This window comes from Panthera onca, chromosome B1 (genome assembly GCF_046562875.1).
Source record: "Panthera onca isolate mPanOnc1 chromosome B1, mPanOnc1 haplotype 2, whole genome shotgun sequence".
In the NCBI taxonomy this organism is placed as follows: Eukaryota; Metazoa; Chordata; class Mammalia; order Carnivora; family Felidae; genus Panthera; species Panthera onca.
This window is the reverse complement of record NC_138342.1, coordinates 1,807,672-1,828,972: the sequence shown is the minus strand read 5'-3', so window position 1 is coordinate 1,828,972 and position 21,301 is coordinate 1,807,672. Positions and strand designations below refer to the sequence as shown.

The window sequence follows — 21,301 nt, the reverse complement described above, 5'->3', positions numbered from 1 at the left end:
CCCAAAGCTTAAAACACACTCACCCCAAATTACTTTACTCTCTGGAATCATGAGATTTAATCTTTCTATCCAGGTATATACACTCATTACTTTACTGGAGGCGGTGGTGGTGGTGGCGGGGGCCACTTAGCAAACAATTCCTTACGGCCTCTGAGCTTGTGGCTGGGCACTTCTATGAAACAGGTCAAGGCAGCTGCGGTGCCCCTGCCCTGTGCCGGCCTCCCGCTGGAGCGTGACGTCTGGATGAGAACCAGCCACGCACACCGATCACATGGCGGTTTAAAGGCCGTGCCCCTGCCACCAGAGCCGGGCAAGTGCGCCTCTGCGGGCGAGGCCGGTGGATCCACGTGTCAGAAGTGCGCGCTGCCCTGAAAAACCTGCGACTCCTTTTTCCCACCCTAGCAGATCAACAAAGGCCTCAACATATTTTCACCAGGGTCACAGAGCCAATGGCATGCTAATATATTCCACGTCACACGGCAAACAGACGTTGGCTATTTCTGCCCTCCAGCGTGGCGTCACGTTAATATTCATGCCTGGCGAAGACCGTGCTTCACTGGCGAGACACAGTCCAGGAGCCTCGGCACAAACTCTTCCTTCTGCTCTGACAACAAACAGAAGCCGTGAAGAGCGAGAGGCGGGGCTCTCTGCATCCCTGGGCTCCAGGACCAAACTTTGGCAAACACATCTGCATTTAGAAGTCCTTCCGGGTTTACATGATTTTTCACAACATCTCAGTAGGCAATATTTTTAAGAGACAATTTACTTGTAATTGTGAAAAACTTAAACATAAAATCATGTTAAAAATTTGATGACAGATTTTTAAAAAAACTTAATTGGACAATTCAGGTAAAACTTATTTAAAATCCTGGTTCCACCTGTTAAAAGAGAAGCCTTGGAGATGGCAAGCAGCCACAGGCAGCTCCCGGAGTGGCCCCCTGTGGGTGCTACTTTGGACAGGTATCCCAGCGTCTAGGAGCAGGGCGCCCCCCGCAGCAGGTCGGGGGGTAAATCGGCCACAAGACAGAATCTATAGGGAACTCAAAACCAGGTACATGGTGCCTTCAACAACCAGCCCGTCAGCCAGACGCAAAGCAGATCTGCGAGCCGCTCTGGAAGACGGGGTGCTGGGTACAGAGCACACGGGATGAGTGGGCCCTGGTGGAACACTCCTGGTGGGGAATATGTCTCACTGCCCCGCCCTAGTGGGGCTCGGCAGACCCCGGGCTCCTCGGGTGCAGAGCAGGCTTCTCCTCAGAGCCCCTCAACTCCACCTCGCCTGGGGCCGTGGAGCCCAACAGGGCTCCTGCTGGGTGGCCCACTTTGACACACTTGGGGAATGCTTCTACTCTGTCTCTGTGGGACCTCGCAGGTGCCTCGCCTCTTCCCGAAGCCGCCACCCCTCCTGCTGTCAGAGCCTGCGCCCTTCCAGGTTCCCTCTGCACAGCCCGGATCCATCTGCCACGGTCTGCCTCTGTAGGAGGCCGGAACCAGGATGGCCTTGGCATGGGCCTGGCCCCAGGGCGCTGAGGCACACAGAAGGGCAGACGCGGCCCGCGCCCTCACTTGCAGCACTAAGAGGAAGTGCTAGCGGACAGTCTCTGCACGTTGTGTCCTCCGCTGGCCCAACCCGTCTAGTCACGGCAGACACTTGCTTTCGCGACAGCCCATGCACACGCCCTGCAGTGAGGTGCCCAGGGCTGCCCGCAACGGCCCTCCATCCCACTCTTCCACCCGGGGCTCCGATGCCACGTGCCTGCCCTCTTCCGGGATGGCTCTGCCTGATCGTCCTCTGCCAGCTGGGGGACGAGGAGCGAGGGGACGGGAGGAGCCCTCGGACTAGGTCCCAAGGATGTCGCTGTGCCAAGAGCCCTGTCCCAGCTGCATGTCGAAGTAACTTCTTTCCCCGCAGTCTCCCAAAGCCCACCGCGAACCCCCTTTGGCTCCCAGCCAGGGGCTCGTTCCTCAACCTCCCTGGGAAGGAAGGCTCTTCCACAGACAGAGGTCGTGGGTCTGCTGCGGCGCCCCCGCTGGGCATAGGGACCCAAAGGCCTGCTTTAGATCCACTGACAAACCTGTGACTTTAAAAAGGGGAAGCTGTGTCCTGAAAATACAACACAGGGCTTCTGCCCGGCTCCTGCCACGGACACAGAGACGGTCCGGGGCCCTCGTGGCAGCATGGTGGGCATGGGGCCCCGAGGCCCGCCCGCCGCCCCCGGCAGCACCTTGTGGCGCGCTCACCTTTCTCTGCTTGTGCCTGGCTCGCTTGGCGGCTCGGGTGCTGCTCACTGGCTTGGGCTCAGAGCTGTTTATGAACCGCAGAAGGTCCTCCACCCTGCGATGGTCAACCACACCCTCCCTCTCAGAGAGCTGGTCCGCTTTCTTAGGCTGTTCCTCTTTCCTCTTGGTCAGCCGCAAACGAAGCTTCTCCCTCATTTCCGCATAATTCCTACTTGTTGGTGCAGCCGGAGGCTAAGGCAATTAAATGAGAACATAACTCAATTAAGCTTCATGTTTTCATGACTCTGAATACTGCCAATTCCAGCACATATCCCTAAAAGTAAACTTTTCCTTGTCAGGTAATAAGCGTTCGTTGTGAAAAATAAGATAAACAAAAAGGAAAACCTACCACAGTTACCCCAAGACCAGTTCTAGCACAGACCCTGTCAACCTTCACATGTTCGTGAAAAATACAGTAACGGAGGACCAACTATGTACACAACCAGGTATTTTTAAACTGAAAAAGGAAAAAGAACCCACATGTACGGGTTAATGTACTTCTTACAGGATACAGTGATTATCTTTTCAAGTCAATAGTGTTTATACAATCTCTTCATCCATTTGTAGTTTCTTGTGTAGCATCAAAAGGAAAAAAGAAAACTGCCCTCAATCCCACTGTCAAAATTTCTTCCTGACACTAAACACACGTGTGCCCACTGAACAAATGCAGACAGAACAAAAGTGGAAAAAGAGCAAAATACCAGTCGCTGCTTTTCCTCCCAGCCCCCCCCAAGGCACCACGGCTGACGTCTGCTTGTACAGACAGACCCTTCTGGAAGGAGGTGTACGTGTGTATGTGCATCAACATCCCCTGTATCCCGGCAACAGGAATCCCACGTGCACACCGCGCACAGCGAGCACCGCCACCACACGGCTGTGCACAGCCCAGACCCAACGGTTCCACGGCCAGCTGTTCAGTAGGCCCCTGGCCCATCGGTTGTTTTAAAACTCACAAACAAATGCAAAAATGCAGTAATCCTTAGAGCTACATCTCTGGGCAGGTATCTTCGTCACCTCCTTAGGGTGAGTACAACCTACAGGGTGAGCCACGACTCCGGACCATCCCTCGGTTCTCCTCACACTGCACCTGGGGCTCTACACACAGTGTGGCCGTGACGCGCCACTGCCCCAGGATGTGCCGGCCCCCCAGGAACTCGCCCCCGGGGACACTTACCCCGCCGTGCCCGAAGAACTCACAGTAGCAGCAGTCACAGTACTTGCCCTCCTTCTGGTTGGTGGAGGTCGAGGTGCTGGAGCTGTGCTCGGAGCAGCTGTCCTCGTCAGCACTCTCGTCCCCATCGTCTTGCTGCGGGTCATACACGCCGTTCTCACAGCGGTGCCCCTCGCAGTCGGGGTCACTGTGAAACCACACATAGGCGGTCACCAGCCGCCAGCTGTATGGGGAGCAGGGTGCCGCCCGGACACCAGGGGCCACACAGGAAAGGTGGTGTGGGCAGGCACATAATCTTGGAGGGCACACTCAGTCTCCTTCTGCACTGTCCCTCCTGCCGCCGCTTCATGGGGCGGAGGGTGGAGGTTGTGTGGGGATGGCTTCACACAGGCAAATTCAAACACAACACAAATCATCTTTTTATTTTTTTTAAGTAGGCTCCCTGCCCAGCGCAGAGCCCAACTTGGGGCTTGAACTCACCACCCTGAGATCAAGACCCAAACTGAGATCAAGAGTCAGACGCTCAATTGACTGAGCCACCTAGGTGCTCCCCAAATCATCTTTTTTTTTTTTTTTTTTTAAAACTGTTGTTTGGGGCGCCTGGGTGGGTCAGTCGGTTGCGCATCTGACTTCGGCTCAGGTCATGATCTCGCGGTCTGTGAGTTCGAGCCCCACATCAGGCTCTGTGCTGACATCTCAGAGCCTGGAACCTGCTTCGGATTCTGTGTCTCCCTCTCCTTCTGCTCCCCCTCCCCCTGCCCCCTTCTCTCAAAAATAAACATTAAAACAAAATTTTTTTTTTAAAGCTGTTGTATCATTCTTCACTGAATGTATAACAACTTAAAAAGCACCCAGGTCCCCCCGACCCCTCTCCCCCGTGAAGCAGCTGGTGGCTGGATGGTGGTCTGCACACCGATCCCTGGTGGCCCCAGCTCTGAGGACTATAGATGCGACCAGTGTCCTCCCCTCCCTCGTCCCACGGCCTCTGCTGGGCACGCCCCTGTCCGTCTTTCCCTGGCCATTCAGCCGCACGTGCCCAGGAACAGATCGCCGGGGCGGGCCCCAGGCTCACCTGCAGACGCTGGGGGGGGCGCTGAGGGAGCCGTCTGTGGTGGGGGGCGGGGGGGCTCCGGGAGCAGGACAGAAGCTCTTGCGCGTGTCCACAAACCCGGGGGACGTGGCCGCAGTGCTGGGGAAGGACGGGGCTGCGAGACTTGCGAGGTGAGGCGAGGAGGCGGGGGCGAGGGCGGCAGGGGCGAGGGCGGGGAGCGGCGCCAGGCCCGTGGGGCTGTTCCTCGGGGCGGCCGGCACCGCGTGTCTGTGGTCCTCCTTGCTGACGCCGTGGAACACCTCGCCTGCGTGTGGAGACGCAGAAGGGTCATCGAGGACGCTGCACTAGGTTAGTTTCTGTTCGCTAAACCTTTTCTCAACCTTTTCGTGTGGAGATGTTCGAAGCTCTACAGAGACTGTGAAGGCACAGTTACGAAGACGACCCACATACCCCTCACCTGGACTCACCACACGGAACATGTTGTCACACGTGTGGGTGTTGAGCCACACACTTTTTTGGCTTAACACGTGGAGCCTGCGTGCACCCTAAACACGTCAGCACAAACCCTGGAGGACAGGACACTTCGCTGTGTGACCACATCAAAGATACACCGTCCATGTGACATTCTCATCCCGTCCCCCATGTCCCCCACCCAGCCTTTGTAGCTTTCCCCCAACCCAGCCCCTTGTCAACTTTCCTCCTCCTGCAACACTGCATTTTCTGAGTTGAGGACAGCTGCCCACCAGCATGGGCTTACGGTGTCACGTCAGAGCTGGCAGACATGCTCCAGGCATGACGGATCCTTCCTGCGTGATCGCACGAGAGGCCCCTAGCATCAGTCCGTGCCCTGACGGGGAGGTCACCTCTGACCAGTGTGCAGGGGGTGGTCTGCCGGATTCTTCCAGCGAGGGGCACTTGACATTCCCTTCGTGATCTGCCAGTCACCTGTGGCTGCTGCTCCCGGACGGCGGGGATACTGCACTCCCCAGGCGAACACCCGCTGTTTGTCATGACCACCGAGGGTGCTCACCTGGACTGACAGTCACCCTGAAGGCCGCACGGCGGCATTCTCTGTCATGTCTATGATGGAGCAGCGGTGAGCGTCTGTCAAAGAGCTGCCTCGCCCTCCTCCCTTCTCTGAACACCCGATGACTCCTGACTGTACGTGCTATAATCTATCCTATTATTCTTTCTGATGCCAGCGAGGGCCCTGGGAGCCAGCTCCTACGTGCCTCTGACCTCTGCTTCCAGCTCCCCTCTGCTTGTGCTCACACCACAGCGTGGAGCCATCTGAGCAGCACGGGGGCTGGGCCGCAGCCCGGCCCGCAGCCCCATCAACGCCCTCTCCACCAGGCTTCTGCTTTTAAAGGACAAATTCCTTCTCATGCTCAGAAAGCAGTGACCCCTTCCTCTCTCACAACTACAGGAACAGAAGAGAAAAGCAAGACAGCGTGGCAAGGCCCCGGAGGAAGTTGGTGGGGCAGCAACATGCGAATCAGACTCGCAGGGAAGTGCCCTCTGCTTGCCAGCACTTTCCAGGGCTACCACCACACCTGGGCCTCTGGCCATGCCAAGGAAAAGGCAATTACAGAGGCGCTGGGCAGGCCTTACCTAGGGAGGGAGGCCTCTTGGATGACACTTTGAACTGGCTGTTGCTTGACTGCACGGTGGTGGCTGTGCAGGATACGGAGGAGGTGGCGGACGACGTGGCCATCACGACTTTGTTCGCCTCCAGGAAGGCGTCTTGGAAATTGTATAAGCACTTCTGTTTGGCGGCACTTTTTTTCTCCTTGCTCTCCGACATGGTGGGCGCCTCGTCGCTGGGCGGAGGCGGGAGGGCTTCGGGTCTGGGTTCGGACAGCGCTGGCCCTAGCATGTCACCCCCTTCAGAGGAGAATGCGAGAATTAAGGCTCCTGAGGAACACATAACCAACACCTACGGGACGTCTGCCAACAGAACTCCTAGCACTGGGGCCGCTACAGAGCCTGGGGTCACACGGGGTGATGCTAGACAACGAGTCTTCATCTAGGAAAAAACGTATTGAGCACCTACTATGTGCCAATTCCTGTGCTAGGTGCTTTCCCAAAGCGGTTTTACTTAATGTCTTAAAGCTACGTTCTGAGCTTGGTGCTATCATTCCCATCCTAAAGATAGAGAAACTGAGGCTCAGAGAGGCTAAGCAACTTGCCCAAGGTCACACAGCTAGAAATCCTTTCCAAGCACAGATGTCAAGTCTAGCGTGCTTTTCTGAGCACATGCGGGGGGCTGGGTGTGGGGCCACCAAGGGCTCTAACCACGTGAAGACAGAGCTAAGGGTGCAGCCAGCCCCTCTTCGGGTGCACCTTTCCCTACAACTGGAGTAACAGCTGCGGCTCAGCAGCTGAGCGCTGGGAGGAGGGAGCTGAGAGGGGACAGGCCCCATGTAGGGTCAATATCAATACAGAAACAGAAAAGGAACGTAAGTCACGGCATTCAAGTCGACGGTGGTGCTGCTGCAAGACCCCTGTGTGCTGGGTTGAGGGCTAGTTGTGATCACTGCTCGAGAACCAGAGGCCAAACACTGAAGCCTGGAGACGAGACGCTGGGCAGCGCTGGGGTGGCAGAAACCCCGCTGGTGCGCAGGGCCCTGGCTGGCGGCAGATGTGGGCGGCTGCAGCGGGACGGGGCCGAGGGGCCTCCCACTAGCGACAAAGGCGGGGCTCGACTAGCCTAGGGCTTCTACTGGGGGACCGAGGCAACAGACGGCGATCCACCCAGCTCAGGTCATTTTAAACCTTTAAGAAAGTTTTAACAAGTTCCTTACCAGAAATTGTATCTGGCAAGAAAGTGCCAGGATTCCAGTTCTTATCATTCATCACTTCTGATCCCCAAAGACTTATAAATTTAGAACTATTCCACTCTGGAGTATTCCCAAAACAGCTTGGATAAATATGGTCTTGAAGAGATGCATTGAATACCTGATGCTTATTTGTGTGATTCTGAACAGGTGCTGGCGGTAAAGCCTACAAAAAAAAATGTTCTAATCACATATCAAAGTTAATATTCTGTTTTTACCTACGTAGTTAAACTACAAGCAGACAAACCATGACTGAAAACCCTGTGGGGACGCGCTCGCTGTGGGCAGGCGTCCCGGGCTGAACGCTTCTCGTGGAGCGCTTACTTGGTTGGCTGTCACGCCGTGCACGATCGGTCACATGTGAACCAGGCGTAGGTTTTAAAAGCAACTGGTGTCTCCGGGAATCTACCAAATAGACCTGAGACCACTCAGCAACGTACAGCACTCCTCCCTCGGCACCGTCTCCGTGGGGCTCGCTTGCGTACGAGCTGCTCCTGGGGCTCAGCCTCATCTGGCATTTCCAGGATCACTGCTAAAAAGCCAACTTTGGAATCACTAATGAAAAATGGTGAAAGTCTTCAACTACTGGCTCACACCTGGGCGAAGTGCAGGCACGTCTGAGGAACTATGGATTTCACGTGAGCCCGGAAGCACGCCCAGGCCCTGCCGGGGCACAGAGGGCGGGTGGCTGGCTGCACACTCCCCTGGCTCCCCACCCCCACCCCCCTCCTCCTGCGCAGAGGCAGCCCCTGCGTCTCCCACCCAGCCTCCTTCCAGTCCTTTCCCTCCCGGCAGCCACAGTGAGCTTTTGAGAGCGAGGCACTCCCTTGCTGGGGACATACCAATGTCTTCCCGCTGCTCTTAAGAGAAAATGGCAAGTCTGTAACATGGCCTGGCCTGGCCCTCCTGTTTACCAAGCCCCTGACACACAGGCCTTCCCTTGGCCCTCAAATCCAATCTCCTCCTTGACCCTGAGCTTTGCCTGTGCTGCACCCAGGTTCTAGAACATCCTAACCTCAGCTCACAACCTCGCTGACTTCCATTCATCCTTTAGGCCTCAGCCTAAACATCCCTTCCTCTAAGAACTCATCGCTACCTTTGCCCTCACCACCCAGCACCCAAGACCAAGGTGGGCCTTCCCAGGCCACACACCTAAAATCCAGTTTTCCCACTTAGAGCTTACTATGGCTATGACTCAGGACTTCCTTGTGGTCTGCTGGTTTAACTTCTGCCCTCCTTCAGGCGGGTCCTGGCCCTGCTGCCCCCTCACCTTGCTGGTGCCAGCACACAGCTTTCCCTCCCCAGGAGGTTGGACAAAGCCCTCAGGGCCTGACTAGGGCAGAGCTTAGGAGGGAATGGGGACAGCACAGGGACAGTCCACATCCACAGACAACTGCCCCACAGCAAGACAGGCTGCAGGAGCCAAAGCAGAGACGTGTCTGCATGGCCTCTGCCTGGAAGGGGAGAGGGCACCGCAGGAAGCAGTCAGTCAGGGTTCAAGAGATGAGGAGGCAGTGGCGGTAGAGACGGAGAGGAGGGGTTCTGGGGCCATCAGGACATTCGCTGCAGCTACCGGAGCAGGAGCCAGAGACCACAGTTCCCAGGAGGTGTGGTCAGTGACACAGCTGGTCGGAAACACCAGTCCTGTTCTCAGTCTTTGGGCTGCACAGCCTGATGGGTCTGGACGCCAGCTCTCCCTTTTACTAGCTGTGTGACCTCAGGCAAATTACTCAATCTTTTTGCGCTTTAGTTTTCTCATCTGTAATTTGGAAATACCTACCTCCGAGGGTTGTGGTAAGAATTAAACTGGACAGTGGGTGTCGCTGTGCAGCACACAGATGGCTGAGGTGGACGGTCACCACTTTGTGAGACTGGTCCTTAGACACAGAGCAACCCCGCCCTGCCCCCGGCCACGCCGCCCATCCTGGGTACCAAGAGGAAGTGGGCATCACGCTGCTCAGGTGGCTCAGCACACTCGTTGGCCTGGAACAGGCTCAGGGAGGTGGAGGTGCGGGGTGGGGAAGGAGTGGACCCTCAGGCTGTCGAACGGGAAGAAACAGGTCTGGATGCCCAGGACCAAGGCAGGAGCCTAATCTAGCTGTTCTGTCAGGGGAGCCCCATGGGCAAAGAGTGAGGAGACCAAGAAAGCCGTACTTCTACAGACCCCAGTTTTCACAAAGTCGTGATAAACTAAGAGCTGCTTTGCTGAGGAGGAATCGATGGGAAGGAAGTTTCTCAGTTTCGAAGACCTTCTGCTAAGGGGCAGAGAGCCCGACAGGTGGAAGCCAGCTGGCTCCGCAGGCGGCACGGCTGCTTTGAGAAGGCCTGGCGGGCAGCTCTGCACAGCCACAGCACATCCGGGCCCCGAAGCTCCTCGCTACTTCCCGAGACCCTCCTGACCCACGGCTGAGAGCAGACAGACTTCCCCTCGAGGGAGCCTGGCTGAGAGCCTCGCTGCTGCCCGCCTGTGTCCAGAGAGCTCATGCTCCCCCTTCCAAACCCTAGCCAGCCTCACCTCCTCTGCAAAACCACCCCACGGGCTCAGTCAGCAGCCCTCCCTCTCCAGGGTGACCTTCCTACTCTGCATGTACAATCCCTGGTAAGGTGTGCCATGGCATTCCGAGGTTTGGATTTGATTCTGTCTTTGTCTTTAGCCTCGGAGATCCTGAAAAACAGGGGCCATGGCTCACCTGTTTCTGTTTTGCTAGCATGTAGCACAGGGCCTGGCACATACCGGATGTTCAATAAAGGCTGAACAGAGTTTAATTTAGAAGGAACGGGAACACAACTATAAAGCTGAAATAACTGAAAACTTCAATTCAATTCAATTCACACACTTCTTCAGAAGCCCATTTACTCAGAGCAGGAAGGCCAGTTGTAGAGACCAAGGGAGCAGGTGGTCCCCACAAACAAGCTGCGTTTATGGGAATGCTCTCCCACAAGACAGCTAAGCCTCAACAGATGTGGGTTTCCTTTAGGACAAAAACCGGCTTCTGTCAACTAGACCGACTGCGGGGCCGAGTACAAGTGCCCGCTCAAGTACACCAGTGATTTAAGCATAAAAATAGTCTCTCAACATGTGGATAATGCTGTTGAATTACAACACTGATTTATTTCGCTCTTTGTACAAATCCACACGGCTTCAATTAACAGAAGTTTTCAACTGTTCTCCACTTTGACACAAAAGTGATTTACAGGAAAGTAACATTTTTTCTTTTAATTGAGAGCTCTGACAAACACACACGACAGACGCCTTCTAAACACCTTCCGGGTTTCTGCGGGAGCCAGGAGACCCAGCCGTACTGCACACCAACCCACCTCCAACCCAGATTCCGTCAACATGGCTGCTGAACACAACTAGCCAACAGCGCAAAAGACCGAGTCTGTGCACCCACGCGTGAGAGCAGCTGCCAACACTAAGCACTCAAGCAGAAAGGGATTCCAGTTACACCCCAGTGAGCGGGAAGCGGGATGAGTGACTATTGCTTCTTCTTACTATGGTTCTTCAACATTCCTGCCAGAGACAGTAAAGAGGCCAAATCACCACCTTTGTTTCGGTCTTGCTATTTCTCAGGCCAGAAGAATTGAATACAGCCTCTGAAACAAAATACAGATAAAAAATCACAGGGGCGCCTGGGTGGCTCAGTCGGTTGGGTGTCCGACTTCGGCTCAGGTCATGATCTCACGGTTTGTGGGTTCGAGCCCCACGTCGGGCTCTGTGCTGACAGCTCGGAGCGTGGAGCCTGCTTCGGATTCTGTGTCTCCCTCTCTGCCCCTCCCCTGCTCATTCTCTGTCTCTCAATGATAAATAACTGTTAAAAAAATTTTTTTTAAAAATCACTGCAGGACCCCCAATGGCAATCTGTTTCTGTCCCTGTGTTCCATATAGCTTTTTTCTTCCTCAAATTCCAACCTGACCTCAGACCTGCTCCATGTCTGGTTTCATCACTTTTGCAGTGGTTGTGCTGAAGTAACCCAGTGAGGGAGGGGACAGATGTACAGGGCCCAGAGCCACATGGAGCCACCTTGCCAGGCTCCACTCATACTGAACTCACCGAGGGCCAGGATGTGGTGACCATTTCTGACTATTCCTCTCACTCCCAGTGAGACTTCAAGACCTCGCTCCATCTCCATTACTAGGCCCTTTCCTAGCACAATGTCTGTTTCAGAACTCCGTTTCCAGATGGAAACTATGCAACATTTAGAGCTGGAAGCCTTGGGCTTCTTCTGAGCCCAGCTCTGCGGTCATGGCCCTCTGCTCCTGGGCCATGGAGGCCAGCAGGCCGGGCCTGCTCTGTGAAGGAGCAGGGGGCGCAGCCTGCCGGCTCACAGACATTCTTCTCTGAGAGGCTGTGTGGTCCCCCTCTGCTCGCACTGTGTCCAGTAAGGGGGACATGACACTCTAGCTCCCAGAAAAATGGCACCAAACACCTCTGTAACAAGGTGCTGAGCCACAGAGAAATCAAGGGGACTCTTTCACAGAGTGAAAACGTGTGGGGACGGGATGGCTTCCTTGAGGGCACATGCACCGTCGTCACGGTGACGGGAGACAGGTCTGTGGTCCCGCGGGAGGCAGGAGAGCTGGAGACTGCCAGGAGGAGTTCAAGGCTCCCAGGGGTCTTCCCCTACTTAGGGCCTTGCTGTTCTCACCGAGTAAGTTGAACAAAACGTGACCCCATAAAAAAAAATCACTATACATATAGGAAACAACACATCCACAGGAGCAACCAAACACCCAGATTTAGATCCTCAAGGTTTCATTCAAACACAGAACTATGTGTAAAATGCTTAAAGAAAGAAAAGATGAAAGAAAACATGATCAAGGAACAAGAGAACATAAAAAGTTGCTAACGTATTTTAAAAATAAATTAACGAGGGGCGCCTGGGTGGCTCAGTCGGTTGAGTGTCTGACTTCGGCTCAGGTCATGATCTCGCAGCTCGTGAGTTCGAGCCCCACATCGGGCTCTGTGCTGACAGCTTGGAGCCTGGAGCCTGCTTCAGATTCTGTGTCTCCCTCTCTCTCTGCCCCTTCCCCACTCACATTCTGTCTCTGTCTCTCTCAAAAATAAATAAACATTAAATTTTTTTTTTTTAATAAATAAACTAATGAAAGCTTACAAATCAGAACCACAGATGGAATTAATACATCAAACTGAAGCGGCAGGTTAGACACACCAGAGAGTCACATAACTGGAAGGCGGATGCAAAAGGGGTTCTTGGGACAGACTGGGGCAGACGCACAAAGCAGGGCGGCAGGCCAGGGGCAGACGAGGGACACAGAAGATGAAAGGGTTGGGCATCATCAGACAGGGATTTAAAATGACTAATGTGGTGAAGGCTTGAGTGGAAAAAGCACACAACATGCGAGAACAAACAGGTAACGTGAGCAGTGAGAAGGAAACTGCAGAAGAATAGAACAAGCTAGGCACAAAGACAGTGCAAGAGAAATGAAGAACGCTTCTGATGAAGTGATCATCAGTGGACGGGACGCGGCCAAGTAAAGAGTCAGTGACCTTCCAGATCTGTCAATAGAAACTTCTCAAACTGAAATGCAAAAAGAAAAAAGAATCAAAAAAAAACCAAACCAAAAAAACCACCGCCACCACTGACCAAAACCAGAGCAACACATCCAAGAAGTGTGTGACAATTTCAAAAGATGTAACAAACAGGAACTAGAATACCAGAAGAAGGCAGATAAAAGACACAAGAAATACCTGAAGGAATAACGGCTGAGAACATTCCAAGATTAATAAAAGACAATGAACCACAGATCCAGGATGCTCAGAGAACACCAAACAGAAAAAAACACACCCCCAAGTCTACACCTAGGCATTTTATATCATCAAACTGAAGGAAACCAAAGACAAAAAGAAAACCTTGAAAGCAGCCTGGGGAAAGGGAGGGGAGGAGTGGGGAAAGGAAGGCAAGAGGAGGGGAAGGGAGAAGAGAGGGGGAGGGATCCCTGCACCTCTAAGAATAAGGAAGAGAATTAAAGAGGACATCTCATCAGAAACCATGCAAGGTAAAAGTAGAGTGAAATTTGCTTAAAGTGTTGAAAGAAAAAACCCCGCCAACCTAGAATTCTGATTCCAACGAAATTATCCTTGAAAAGGGAAGGAGACATAAAGACCTCCTCAGACAAACAAAAACTGAGGGAACTCATCGCCAGCAGACCTGCCCTACAAGGAACTTGTAAGATTTTCTTCAGGCAGCAGGAAAATGATATAGGTCAGAAACCTGGATCTGCATAAAGAAAGGAAGGGAATGGGGAAGAAATAAATCTAAGTGAGATAAACTTATTTTGCATTATTCATTGATCTAAAAGATAACTTTGCTTAAGCAGTAGCAGTAACAATGCACTGGGTGATTAATAAACAGGTAAGTGAAAACAATACAGCACTGTCACAAGGGATGGGAGGGAAGGGCTGGGAACACTCTATGAAAAGGTACCTATATTAACACGAAGCAGAGCAGTTCTTTGAAGGAGGACTTAGATTAGGTAAAATGTATATTCTAATACAACTGCCAATTTTTTAAAAAAGTATCACCGGTATGCTAAAGAGAAGAGCTAAACTAGAATCAAAAAATTAAAAGTGGAGAAGGCAAAAAAGAAGCCTCTGGTAATGAACAGAGAATCGGAAAATGGTTACTCTTAACCCAAAACATCAAAAATCACTTTAAATGTGGCTAGTCTAAATATACCAATGAAATGACAGAAACTGTATTCAGAGTATATTAAAAAACAAGACCCATCTACGTGTGTCTGCAAGAAACCTACTGGAAGTATAAAGGCCGCTTTAAGTTAAACGTAAAGAAATGGAGAAAGAGACACCCTGCTGATGTAAATGAAACCCTGGAGGAGCTGTGTTAATTTCAGACAGGTCAGCCCTCAGAGGAGGGAAGATTCTCAGGGATAAAGTAGGGCAGTACATAATGATACAGAAGGGCTAATCCCCCCAGAACACGTAACCATCCTGAACATGTGAGCACCTAACAACACAGCGCCCGGCTACGCGAGACAAAAACCGATAGGACTGCAGGAGGAAGAGGAGAACCCGCCCGTAGTCGGGAGGCTCTGACACCCACCCCTCTGTCAGGAGCGGACAGATCCAGCAGCAGGTCAGGAAGGACATCGTTGGACTCAACAGCACCATCAGTCAACGGCACCTAACCACCTAACGGATGTCTGTAGCCGACTTCATCCACCAACTGCAGAATATGCAAATTCTCAAGGCCACACTCACCAAGACAGCCCACATTCTGGGCCACAAAGCACACTTCAACAAATTCGAGAGAGTAAAAGTCATACGATGTCTGCTCTCAGACCACAAGGGAATTAAAGCAGAAATCAGTAACAAAAAGAAGGCTGCGAAATCCGCAAATATTTGCAAATGAAACTCCCTGTCATATAGTTTTAATTTTTGTCTAGAATTTCATCACTGCCTTTTCCTCCTGCAACTACATTTAACTTTGAAATGACTTCGATCTCAGCATATAAGATACATGTATCACTGGTACAAAGACATTTGAAAACCAGAAACAATCTTCAAGTTTTCCTAAGTTCAAACAAATAAACTTTCTACACTACTCATCCCAAGCGTTTTAGGTACTAAATATTTACCCACAATGGCCACAGTATGAATTAAAAGAATTACAACTATAATGACACGAAGGCTTAATGGTGACGGATGCCACTTTACCAGAGTAAAGATCCCTAAAGGCCCCACGAACACAGACAGGGAAGCAGAAGAGCTCCGTGAGCACAGCCGCCCTCCTCCACGTTCAGTGCCCACCTCTGTCTCCCAATGACATGGGGACATCCTCTGAACACGCTTGCTCTGATGTAACTGAACAAGTGTGTGAATTCTCTAGAAGGGGCTTCTACCAACTCCTATGGGGTTGTGAACACGTTATGCATTAGCTACACGTGTATTCACAGTATTCGCTGAAGTCAAACTAACTCAAGTAATACAAACTAATTTTGGAAGACCTTGTAAGTGACAACGCTAGCTTGTTAGAGAAACAAACGTCTTTTTATCAGCTACAATTGAAGTATTTTGCCAAATGCATCTCATTTTTCTAAATAAAAATGGCATCCAGTTAATGTATTTTACATGCATCACTGAACAGTCTTGACATTCATAGCACAGTGACTGAAATGAAGCTTAACAGCTCGTCCTCTGCATTTGCCCTTCTACCTATGAATCCTTCATCACGTCTATCTACTAGATTAAAACTGAAAAGGTATTAGATAAATAGATTTTGTATACAGATGATGCTCCCCCAAAATATTTTTCTTCTCTTTTACCATTTCAGGGACTACTTATAATGCTCTGAGAAAAGGCCAAAAGTTAGGGGGAAAAATATCCGTTTTTAACTGGAGTGTCCCAGCAGCCTCTGGGGAATAATCAGCTTCACTGCACTCTATTTCTAGGGGTGGTTCCTAGGGACTAGACAGCAGTTCTATCCAGGGAAAAACAGAGTGGATAGCTTCCCCACCTCATATATTCAACCAGAGAGAAAGAGGCTATGTAGGCCAGGCGACTGTGAAAACTGGCTGGCTTTGAATATATACCTGAAAATGCTATTTCAAATCATTTTACTAATAAAGCCATCACTCAATGTCAAACTGAGGGATATCCAATCGAACAAAATTTAAGCATAAACCTGGGTAGTTACCAATTACTTATCACAACAAAACGTAACAAACTGATTCTACTTTACTCTGAATCAGTGGTTGTCACTCTCCTACCCGTGCCCCTCCCCAGAAAACAAAGCCCACTGGTGGGCTACACACACCCCACTTCACGGCAGACGCCCTTGCAGGGAGAAAATGTGTGTGCGGTTTGAAAAAGCCCCTTCCATCCTGCGTTCTCCTCCCTTCTCCCAGTTAAGAATCACGGTTTTAAATCATAAGTCTGTAGTTTGGGGAAAATTTTATTTTTGATTAAAACTAATCTTGAACCAGAATAACTGATAGAAAAGGAAACCAAAAATCAGAATTTAGAAGAGTCAATAAAGCTAAGTTCAAAATAGCTAAGGAGGCAAAGCTATCTAAGGTACAAAGAATGAAACCAACCTAAGAATTTCTCTGCAAAGCCTAAGCTACTCAAATAGAAGCATGGTGTTCTCTGAGAAGAAATACATGAAAATCGAACTTCTTCTAGATGCCCACTCTTTCTCTGAACAAGCTTGCAGCACAGCCAGTTTCTGGGATGCCCTTTCCCGTGTGCCCGCCAGCCACCCCTCAACAACCACCTGACGCTGGGACTTCTTCCTGTAGCGCGCTCAGGATTCCTCCTCAAGTGTGTGTATTTCGACGAGTCCTTAATTTTTGCACATAGAGAGCATAATCATTTCAGATACTGGAGAGCCCCGCTAGGGTCAGAAGACTCAAGGGGCGCCTGGGTGGCGCAGTCGGTTAAGCGTCCGACTTCAGCCAGGTCACGATCTCGCGGTCTGTGAGTTCGAGCCCCGCGTCAGGCTCTGGGCTGATGGCTCGGAGCCTGGAGCCTGTTTCCGATTCTGTGTCTCCCTCTCTCTCTGCCCCTCCCCAATTCATGCTCTGTCTCTCTCTGTCCCAAAAATAAATAAAAAACGTTGAAAAAAAAAAAAAAAAAAAAAAAAAAAAAAAAGACTCATGCGTACTCAGTATTTTACCCATACAATGTTAGGAAAAAGAGCCAGGGCCCAGGGCGCCATAAGTAAAGAACCGAACTATGTCTTGGTGAGAAGAGCTATCTGTGCAGGCACCCAAGGATAACTCGTTATGCCAACATCACCTGGGAAACTTTACATTCTAGTTAATTCTGAAGGAATACATCATGACTTTTGTGATTGTTCTTACAACCGTGAACATTCAAAATTCTGAGAGCTTAAGAGATTACGATAAAAGGAGACATCTGCAGACCTCCCATCAGGAGTAGACATGGTCCTATACAAGTTGACAATTTATGACTTTTTGTTAAACTATGCACTTCTTGCAAAGACCTTAGTGACAGGGGAGCTTCAGGCCCTCTCTGCCTTGACTTACCTTACTGTGTGTGAAGGGGGGCGCTGTATACAAGGTGGGGTGGATGAGAGGGCGGGGCAGGTGTGGGACTGCGTGCAAAGGCACGTGTCCGTGGATGTGGGGGTAAAGATGCAGAGCAGGGTGTGTGGGCTTCTCTGGGCTCATGAACTGATGGCCAGGAGGAAGGGCGCCAGCTGTCATTGCTGATGCTGTCAGTCCAGAGGCTTCTTGTTTACAAACATGACATTCACAAGTGTTTGGAGTTTGTTCAGCCTGGAAGAAAAGAAAAAAAGAAAAAAGTACCCAGTTATTTAGCGAAACAAAGAAGGGACAAATTAAAAAGTCACATTCTGCTGAGCAGCTACACAGCCAAAACAAAGCTGGCAGGGCTCATCTGATACCTCAAGTCACCCAGGGCCCTCCTTGTAAAGTACAGAGGGGACCCCATGAGCCCAGGATGCAGGAAACCTGAGGAGAGAAGAGATGCACACCTCACTCCCCAGCCGGGCATCTGCTGAGGTGGCACCCGCACCGTGCCTGTCCGCGAAGGGACAAGGGGACTGGCAAGGGTGGCAGAGTACAGAGGGGGGCTGGGGCCGGGGACGACAGAGCACTGGTACTGGGCTCCACGGGGCTCGCACTGCTAAGGCGTGGTTACATGGAGATTCTGTGAAGGTACCAGAGACAGGACTCAGCTGAGGGAAGAGAGGCAGTCGGTGGCTTCTCTCCCTCGAAACAAGGTAAAACTGAACACAATTGTCAAAGCAACCATCTGAGGATCTGAAAGTCAACCAAAGGGAAAAAGCAAATTGAGAAGCATTTATTCATGCCAATCTACTAGAATGTCAGGTAAGAGCAATGGGAGCCTAGCCCTCTTGCCTGGGGCACTTCCCGTTGCCAACAGCCCTTAAAAATAAACTTAAAAAACCCCCAAAAAACAAAAACAAAGAATCAACAGCAGAATTAAAATGGAATACTAAAATTTTTGTCTGATACAAAAGAGGAACAGAGGAACAAAACATATGAGACCTAGAGAAACAGACAGCAAATGGCAGCTGTTCACAGCACCAATCATGACATGAACCATAAACAAAGCACTCCAGACCAAAGGCAGGATCGATGGACAAGATGCAAATACAAGACCCAACTAAAAGATTCAAAGACAAATCCTACATTCTAAGACATGAAAAAATATATAATGTGCACACACAGTAATTCTAAGACAGCTAGAATGACTCTTCATGTCACATGAAATGGTCTTTAAGAGAAGAAATGCTAGTGGAGAATCATCTCGTAATGACAAAAGAGTCAATATACCAGGAAGATGTAACAATAATACATGTATACACCTTCAACAACACTGTCCCAAATGCATGAATCAAAATCTGGCAGATTTGAGAAGGGAACAGACGATCCCGCAGTTATACTTGAAGACTTCGGTACATCTGTCAGCAATTTTTAGAACAAGACAGAAAACCAGTAAGGATACAAAAGACTTGAATAATGGTATCAGTTTGACCAAACTTTCATTTGTAGGACACTCCACAAGAGCGGAACACAAATTATTTTCAAGTGTACATGGGGCATCATCTAGGAGAGACCACATGTTAAGCCATAAAACAGGTCTCAATAAGTTTTCAAGTTCTAAAATCAGTAATCTAAGCTTAGACTTCACAAGTTAGAAAGGGAAAAACAAACCAAAGACTGCAGCAGAAGTAATGAAGATCAGAATACAAATAAATGAAATTAAGAGAAAAACAGAGAAAATTAAAACCTAAAATTGGTTATTTACAAAAATTGATAGACCTCTAGCAAACAAAATTTGTAAGAAAACAAAATTACCAAAACCAGGGATTAACATCACTCCAGACCCTGTAGAATTAAAAGAATTTATAAGTGAATACCAGAAACAACCTTATGCCATCAAATTAGGTGAAATGGATGAATTCCTAAAAAGACACAAATTTTTTAAATTAACTCAAGAGGAAATAGAAAATCTGAGTAAACCTATTAATAAACAAAACCCGAATGAGTAATTGTAAGTCTTCCCAGAAAAAAAAAAGTCCAGGTCCAGGGGATTTCACTGGTAAATTCTATCACATATTTAAGAAATCTGAATTTTAGACAAATTGCTTCAGAAACTGTAGGCAGAATAAACACTTCCCAACTAATTCCTTAAGGCTAATATTATCAAAGTCAGACAAAGATGTCACAAGGAGAGATGACCATAAAATAGTATCTTTCATTAACATGGATGTAAAAGATTAGGAAACCAATCCAGCAACAAACAAAAAAATTATATACCACACCAAGTGGGATTTATCCTAGGAATACAAGGTTGGTTTAATATCCAAAAATCACTTGATGCAATACACCACAGTAACAGAATGAAGGATGAAAACCACAGGAACATCTCAATAGATGCAGAAAAGGCATCTGGAAAACCAGATACATGTCCATGATAAAACTCTCAGGAAACTAGGAGTTGACAGGATTCATGTCCTCCACTTGGTAAGGTCATCCCTAGACACTGTGCAGGTAGCATCACACTAGTAACAGACTGAGTACTTCCCTCCAGGCCTGGGACCAAGGCAAAGACATACGCTTGCAACGCTTCCCCGCAGAGCTGGACTGGAGGCGCTAGCTAGCTCAGGAAGGCGAGAGTAAGACATTAAAAGCATCCAGATTGAGGAAAAAGTAAAACTGTCTTTATTCACAAACAACATAATCTTGCATGTAGAAAATCCAAAGGGATCTACCCAAAAAAAAAAAAAAAAAAAAAAGGAAAAACAACAAAAGAATAAATGAGTTTAAGCTACAGAATATAAGATCAATATATAAAAATCAACTGTATTTCTACATATTGCCAACAATCAATTGAAAACTGAAATTAGAAAATACCATTTACTGCAGAATCAAAACCATCTAATACTTAAGAATAAATTTAGGAAGTTCAAGACCTACTTACTAGAAATTTTAACTGCTGAAAGAAATCAACAATGATTTAAACAAATGGAAAGGTATAGTGCATTCACAGACTGACAGATTCCAATTTTGTTAGGACTATATTTTCCCCAAATTGATCTGTATTATCCCACAGATAAAAGACTAGGCCCAGAGGATTCTGCCCAGGTGAATTCTACCAAATATTCAAGAATTCAACTCAATCTCTATCAAAATCCAGGCAAACTTTTTTGTAGAACAAGCTGATTCTAAAACTTACATGGAAACATAAAGGATTCTGAACAGCCTAAACAGTTTTCAATAAGGCCTCACCAAGCTGGAGAGCAGATCCTACCTTATTTCCAAACTTACTATAAAGCATAGGTCAAATACACTATGGGAAAGGACCCAGAGGTCAAATAAACACAGAATACAGAGTGCAGACAATCAACACTTGTATTTATAGTCAAATGATTTTCAGCAAATGGCCACTGCAATTCAACAGGAAAAGAGATGGTCTTTTCAACAAATGGTGCTGGGACAATCTGGATATCCACATGTGCAAAAAGATGAATTTAAACCCTACTCTCACACCATAAGTAAAAACTGGGTCAAATGAACAAGACCTGAGTAAGAGCTAAAATTACAAATCGTCTAGAAGAAAACAGAGTTTTGTATTAGGCAAAGTTTTCTTGGATGGGACATCAAAAGTATGATTCATAAAAGAAAGAGTTGATGAATTAGAATTCAGCAAAATTAAAAACTTTTGATTTTCAAAAAATACCATTAAAAACTAACAGACATGCCACAGACCAAGAGAAAATGTTTTCAGATCACGTAATTATAAAGGAGGGACAACACATAAAGAACTCTTCTAATTCCTATAACTCAATAAGCTGGAAAAGGAAACAAATGGCCCATCGATATATATAAAAGAATGCTCAGCTTTACCCATAAACAATAAAATGGAGACTGAAACTTGAAGGGATTACCAATTCTTATCCAAC

At 49.1% G+C, this 21,301-nt stretch overlaps 1 protein-coding gene across 5 annotated transcripts in view; it reads right to left on the bottom strand.

Moving 5' to 3' along the window:
- Positions 1 to 21,301, bottom strand: part of FAM193A (family with sequence similarity 193 member A) — a 161,134-nt gene that overhangs the window by 17,955 nt on the left and 121,878 nt on the right. For all 5 annotated transcript variants that reach the window (XM_078446363.2, XM_078446360.2, XM_078446361.2 and 2 more), the window contains exons 13-18: positions 17,373 to 17,624; positions 7,307 to 7,505; positions 6,114 to 6,386; positions 4,524 to 4,806; positions 3,455 to 3,638; positions 2,242 to 2,472 (exon numbers count right to left, since the gene is read on the bottom strand). In XM_078446363.2, coding sequence (XP_078302489.1) covers positions 2,242 to 2,472; positions 3,455 to 3,638; positions 4,524 to 4,806; positions 6,114 to 6,386; positions 7,307 to 7,505; positions 17,373 to 17,624 — 1,422 coding nt within the window. The remainder of the gene's footprint in view (positions 1 to 2,241; positions 2,473 to 3,454; positions 3,639 to 4,523; positions 4,807 to 6,113; positions 6,387 to 7,306; positions 7,506 to 17,372; positions 17,625 to 21,301) is intronic.